The following is a 7,500-nucleotide window of genomic DNA, read 5'->3' as shown; positions in this document are numbered from 1 at the left end:
TCACTGCCACAACCCAGGTGAGTGTGTGTGTGTGAGTGTGTGAGTGTGTGTATGTGTGCGCGCGCGCGCACGCTTGTCCATCACTGCCACAACCCGTGTGTATGTGTGTGCGCTTGTCCATCACTGCCACAACCCAGGTGTGTGTGTGTGTGTGTGTGTGTGTGTGTGTGTATGCGCGCGCGCTTGTCCATCACTGCCACAACCCAGGTCTGTGTGTGGCGGCACTTAACAGGAATGGCCTGAACTAGAACCAGCGCAGACTTCCACTAGAACCAGCCCTAACTTCCACTAGAACCAGCGCAGACTTCCACTAGAACCAGCGCAGACTTCCACTAGAACCAGCGCAGACTTCCACTAGAACCAGCGCAGACTTCCGCTAGAACCAGCGCAGACTTCCGCTAGAACCAGTGCAGACTTCCACTAGAACTTCCACTAGAACCAGCGCAGACTTCCACTAGAACCAGCGCAGACTTCCACTAGAACTAGCGCAAGCGAGGCTTAGAGCAGCTGCATGTCTGCTCGTGCACACGGTAGAAAAGTGGACCAAACAGTAGATGGATCAAAAGAGGATCTCTGTCGTAAGACTAAGGGGAAAGTAGATGATTTCTGTTCGACTTACAAGCGCCATCTACAGAAATGTTATAGTCAAAATTCCACGTTGTTGATTTGGCATGAAGGCAAATCTAATCCCTGTAGGCTAGTTCACAGTTGATTTGGCATCCATGAACAGTCATTAGCACATGAAGCGCTTTCAATGATTAGTAGCCTACACAAGCTACAGAATTAGCACATGAAGCGCTTTCAATGATTAGTAGCCTATACAAGTTACAGAATTAGCACATGAAGCGCTCAGTTATTAGTAGCCTATACAAGCTACAGAATTATACAGTGGCTATAGTAAGTATTCATACCCATGCTAAAGTTGACTAAAAAGAGGAATATAAAATCATCTTTTGAGAATTGATTGTAATGCCTTAATTCAAAAAATGAGTAAAAATCAAACCGCTAAGGACACTAATTTTCTTTGTGATTGAAGAATGTATCGTAAATAGATAAATGTTCTTCCTTAAATACAGGGAGCATAAGTAATTGACCCCTATGTTAAATTCCCATAGGAGCAGGAGGATTTTTTATATGTTTTTATTTTTAAAGGCCAGCTATTTCATGGATCCAGGATATTATGCATCCTGATAAAGTTCCCTTGGCCTTTGGAATTAAAATAGCCCCACATCATCACATACCCTTCACCATAGCTAGAGATTGGCATGGTGCTTTTTCCAGTTAGCCTATTAGCCTGTTTGATGCTCATTGAGCTCAATGCAAATCCTTTAAAAATAAAAACATATTAAAAATCCTCCTGCTCCTATGGGAATTTAACATAGGGGTCAATTACTTATGCTCCCTGTATTTAAGGAAGAACATTTATCTATTTACGATACATTCTTCAATCACAAAGAAAATTAGTGTCCTTAGCGGTTTGATTTTTACTCATTTTTTGAATTAAGGCATTACAATCAATTCTCAAAAGATGATTTTATATTCCTCTTTTTAGTCAACTTTAGCATGGGTATGAATACTTACTATAGCCACTGTACCTTTGGCATGCAGCAGATGCAGCCCGCGGGCATAGCCAGCTGTCTCTGGCCAGACTACCACATGTGCCTCAGTAGTCTATCTATAGCTAATCTAAAGTAATCTATAATCTAATAAGTAATCTATAACTATAACTAAATCCGATTATAATTCCTGGGTGTGTGTGTGTATTGATTGTATGTGTATATTGATTGTGTGTGTGTGTATATATATATATATTGATTTTATGTGTGTGTCTGTGTGTATATTGGTGTGTGTGTGTGTGAGTATTGATTTTGTGTGTATGTTGGTGTGTGTGTGTGTGTTGATTTTGTGTGTATATTGGTGTGTGTGTGTGTGTGTGTGTTGATTTTGTGTGTGTGTGTGTTGATTTTGTGTGTATATTGGTGTGTGTGTGTGTGTGTTGATTTTGTGTGTGTGTGTGTGTGTGTGTTGATTGTGTGTATATTGATGTGTGTGTGTGTGTGTGTGTGTGTGTGTGTGTGTGTGTGTGTGTGTGTGTGTGTGTGTGTTTCCAGGCTCTGGCTCTGATTGAGCTCTACAACGCTCCTGAGGGACGATACAAGCAGGACGTTTACCTGCTGCCCAAGAAGATGGGTGAGAACACACACACACACACACACACACACACACACACACACACACACACACACACACACACACAAAGCAGGATGTTTACCTGCTGCCCAAGAAGATGGGTGAGATCACACACACACACACACACAGACACACACACACACACACACATACATACAGGTTAAAACACACTCTAATCCCTCCCGCGCACACACAACACAAAAACACTATAGCCCCTAAAACATTCACACTTTCACACCCACACACTCACACACTCACACACACATCCTGAGATAATTGCACTGGAACATTAGAACACTGCCTTACGCTCACACACAATATTTACACTCACATACACACAAACAGAACGCGTGTGTGTGTGTGTGTGTGTGTGTGTGTGTGTGTGTGTGTTTATGTGTTGTGTTAAATGTGTGTGTGAGTGTGTTGTGTTTAATGTATGTGTATGTGTGTGTGTGTGTGTGTGTGTTGTGTTAAATGTGTGTGTGTGTGTGTGTGTGTGTGTGTGTGTGTGTGTGATCTCTCCAGATGAGTATGTTGCCAGTCTCCACCTGCCAACATTTGACGCCCACTTGACTGAGCTGACCGACGAACAGGCCAAATATCTGGGCCTCAACAAGAATGGCCCCTTTAAGCCCAACTACTACAGGTACACACACACACACACACACACACACACACACACACACACACACACACACACACACACACACACACACACAGGCCAAATATCTGGGCCTCAACAAGAATGGCCCCTTTAAGCCCAACTACTACAGGTACACACACACACACACACACACACACACACACACACACACACACACACACACACACACACAGGCCAAATATCTGGGCCTCAACAAGAACGGCCCCTTTAAGCCCAACTACTACAGGTACACACACACACACACACACACACACACACACACACACACACACATACACACACACACACACACAGGCCAAATATCTGGGCCTCAACAAGAATGGCCCCTTTAAGCCCAACTACTACAGGTACACACACACACACACACACACACACACACACACACACACACACACACACACACAAACAGGCTAAATATCTGGGCCTCAACAAGAACGGCCCCTTTAAAGGAACACTTCACCGTTTTTTCATATTAAACTATGTTATTACATTGCATGTCAATGCAATGTACTGTTATCACTGTTCTTCTTATTTTTTATTGTATCTTCCGACCAAAATCAACGATCAAAGGCTCTAGAACCACTGAACCGTTTGACGTCATTCAAACACTCCTACAAAGGTCTTGAAACGGAGATTTGTTCTATTATTTTTCACATTTGTTAAATTTATACTTTTGAGATATTTACGATAAAAGAGTTTAAAATTCCCATAGAGTTTACCTTGAGACCCTTTGGCGGCAGATATGGATTGTTACGTAGTGCTCATTAGGCTACAGCTTCCATGGAATTACATTTTCTAGTTATCACTGGCTCTGGCTCACGGCGCAACTTTGATAGCATTAAGCTAGCCATGCATTCATTAGGATCCAAACAGAGATGAAGTTGGAAGCAACCAAACACCTCCATGTTTTCCCTATTAAAATACAGTTACACGAGTAGTCACACGACCAAGTATGGTGAGACAAAATAAAACATGGTGCATTTCTAAGCAGGTAAGAGGGGATAACTATATTGTGTGGCGCAGTAATATCCTCACTCTTGCACTTTCAGTTTCACTTTGGAGTGAGGATATTACTGCGCTGAGTCTAAGTGCTCCCAATGTTATTCCGCAACACAATATACTTATCCCTCTTACCTGCTTAGAAATGCACCACGTTTTATTTTGTCTCACCATACTTGGTCGTGTGACTACTCGTGTAACTGTATTTTAATAGGGAAAACATGGAAGTGTTTGGTTGCTTCTAACTTCATCTCTGTTTGGATCCTAATGAATGAACTGGGCTAGCTAAGTGCTATCACCATAGTGCCGCGCAACAGAGCCAGTGAGTGCACGCATTGAAACGTGAGAGGTATCAACTCGTCTTAGTTAAGGGAATAACGTAGTTTAATGTGAAAAAACGGTCAAGTGTTGCTTTAAGCCCAACTACTACAGGTACACACACACACACACACACACACTACAACGGAATGTTTATAAATCAATATTCAGAACGTTTTGCATCCACATTTCATTGTTTCCAGAAATATCCTCAGAAACTCAAACTCTGAGTGAACACTGTAGTACAAACAACCGGTCAGTGGGGGGCGCCTTGGTGTAGTACAAACGACCGGTCAGTAGGGGGCGCCTTGGTGTAGTACTATAGCCGGTCAGTAGGGGGCACCTTGGTGTAGTACTATAGCCGGTCAGTAGGGGGTGTAGTACTATAGCCGGTCAGTAGGGGGTGTAGTACTATAGCCTATTATGGTCTATAATAGTCTGTAATAATAGTCTATAATAGTCCATAATGATAATTGCTAATAGTCTATAATAATAATCTGTAATAAGATATGATAGTCTGTAATATTCTATAATAGTCTGTAATAATCTATAGTAGTCTGTAATAATCTTCAATAATAGTCTATAATAGTCTGTAATAATCTATAGTAGTCTGTAATAATCTTCAATAATAGTCTATAATAGTCTGTAATAGTCTGTAATAATCTATAGTAGTCTGTAATAGTCTATATTATCTCCCTTAACAATAGGATTCTCTTCTCTGACTGGCTGATGGGGTGGCCATTAAAGGGATAATCCGGAGTGAAATGCACTTTAGATCAATTTTTCGGACTATTGGGAGTACATACGTTGAGTTGACACCAAAATCATGTCATTCGGATGTATTTTGAGAAAGTTCGAGCTCACCGTTTTTAGCCAAAACTCGTTAGCCTGGAGGTGACTCGGGCATGTCATTTCGCCGCTACAAAACGCTATTTTTATACCTCTTCTACTGTTCCAAACAACACTACACTTACGTGGTAGTGAGTAGAGGGTCCCTAAAGCCAAACCGAAGTATCCCCACGTCTTTATGTGGTCGGATAGAGAGTCCAGAATGAATTTAATCGAGTCAGTACCTTTCCGGAAATGTCGCTGTTGCAGCTAGCAACGTTTTCACAACACTTTACTAACATTTCCGGAAAGGTACGGACTCGATTAAATTCATTCTGGACTCTCTATCCGACCACATAAAGACGTGCTGATACTTCGGTTTGGCTTTAGGGAACCTCTACTCACTACCACGTAAGTGTAGTGTTGTTTGGAACAGTAGAAGAGGTATAAAAATAGCGTTTTGTAGCGGCGAAAGGACACGCCCCGGTCACTTCCAGGCTAACGAGTTTTGGCTAAAAACGGTGAGCGCGAACTTTCTCAAAATACATCCGAATGACATGATTTTGGTGTCAACTCAACGTATGTACTCCCAATAGTCCGAAAAATTTATCTAAAGTGCATTTCACTCCGGATTATCCCTTTAATTAAGCAATATAGCACAAGTGAGAGTGGGTTGGTAATATAAGTCCAAGTTATTATTATTATTATTATTATTATTATTATTATTATTAATATTATTATTATTAGTGGATATTCCTCAGAGGCCAGAGGTCAGAGGTCGAGTGCTGGTGGCCATTTCCCCCTCGTGAGCTCTTCACACCTTTTCACACACAACCAGTTTGCATGCTTGTTATTTAATGGGAACAGGAGTAAAACACTTTCTCTCTCTCCTTCTCTCTCCCTCCCTCTCCTTCTCTCTCTCTTTCTCTCTGTCCCCCCCTCTCTCTCTTTCTCTCTCCCTCCCTCTCCTTCTCTCTCTCTTTCTCTCTGTCCCCCCCTCTCTCTCTTTCTCTCCCTCTCTCTCCCTCTCTCTCCCTCTGTAGGTATTAGACGAGTGGAGGAGGAGGAGTGCGTCGGGATGAAGAAGCGGAGAGGAGCTGAGGGGGGGGGGGAGCAAGGGGGTGCCATGTTGGTTCGGGAGAGGAACCTTCTAGAACCTTCTAGAACCTTCTATTTATTAAATCTACAAACTCCAACTCTGCTGCCCCACTCGTTTCCATGGAGATTTTACCCATGATCCTCTTAGCCCCATGTGTCTGTTGTGTCTCCTTCTAGCACTCATGGTGGGGTGTATCCTTAACGTGACAAAACACACACACACACACACACACACACACTCACACTCACACACACAGCGATCAAGGTGGAGTGTATCCTTAACGTGACAAAACACACATACAGACACACACACACACAGACTCACACTCTCACACACATATTTATATATACGCGCACACACACACACACACACACACACACACACACACACACACACACTCCCATACACTCGCGCGCACACACACACACACACTAATTGATATGACAACACAATGTTTTTATTTTCCTCAGTTGGACGCACTCTCACTCACACACACACACTAATTACCATGACAACCCAATGTTTTTATTTGACTCTGTGGGATTTTTGTTTGTGATTATTTTGTTCTTTTTACTGAATTGTTGTGTTGGCAACGAAATATAGCCTGGGGCCAATCAGCCAATCATATCGCTCGCTCGTCATCACATGATTTAAATCATTCAGTGTTTGTTTTTATGATTGTTGTTACGTGGGGGGGGGGTGGGGGGGTCTGTTGTTGCCGGGTTACCTGTCGTAGAGGAGGAGGAGTTTCAGCTTACTGCTGATTGGACCATCACTCCTCTCACTGCCTGCATCACCTGTCACTCAAACTGGACGCTGATCTCAGAGTGAGCACTTGTGCATTAGCTCTTAGGTGTTGGCTTTAAGGTACATTTCCCATGATGCATTTGGTTTGTGTGGTTTAGTTTCCCATGATGCATTTGGTTTGTGTGGTTAGTCCCCCCCCCCACCTCCGTAACAGTAGAGTGTTGTCCAGACCCTGCCCCCGCGGGAGCTATTTACATATTTATATAGAGATGATGATTTTTCTATCGTTTCCTTCTTCATGCAAATGTGTTGTTTTCCAGAGAAATCACCTGTCCTATGAGAAGCAATGAGATGAGATGTTTTATGATGCTAAATGTCCAATTAAAATCCTGAAACCTGTACTTCTCTACTGTGAAGTCACAACCCAGCTAACCAATCAGCTGTGAGCTCTGCTTCTAGCCACACCCCTCTGTGCATCATTTGATGGTCAGAAGCATCAACACACTACAGCCACTCTTGAGCACACACACACAGACACTATGGCTACTCTTAAACACACACACACACACACACTACAGCCACTCTTGAGCGCGCGCACACACACACACACACACACACACACACACACACACACACACACATACCACGGCCACTC

General features: G+C 42.9%; 1 protein-coding gene across 1 annotated transcript in view; it reads left to right on the top strand.

Moving 5' to 3' along the window:
• ahcyl2b (adenosylhomocysteinase like 2b) overlaps nucleotides 1-7,244 on the top strand; it is a 51,947-nt gene extending 44,703 nt beyond the window's left edge. Inside the window, exons 15-17 of the mRNA XM_062517811.1 lie at nucleotides 2,112-2,190; nucleotides 2,716-2,836; nucleotides 6,043-7,244. Coding sequence (XP_062373795.1) covers nucleotides 2,112-2,190; nucleotides 2,716-2,836; nucleotides 6,043-6,049 — 207 coding nt within the window. The 3' untranslated portion in view covers nucleotides 6,050-7,244. The remainder of the gene's footprint in view (nucleotides 1-2,111; nucleotides 2,191-2,715; nucleotides 2,837-6,042) is intronic.
• The last annotated feature ends 256 nt before the right edge of the window (nucleotides 7,245-7,500 follow it).

This window comes from Sardina pilchardus, chromosome 17 (genome assembly GCF_963854185.1).
Source record: "Sardina pilchardus chromosome 17, fSarPil1.1, whole genome shotgun sequence".
NCBI lineage: Eukaryota > Metazoa > Chordata > Actinopteri > Clupeiformes > Clupeidae > Sardina > Sardina pilchardus.
This window is presented reverse-complemented; position numbering and strand designations above follow the sequence as displayed.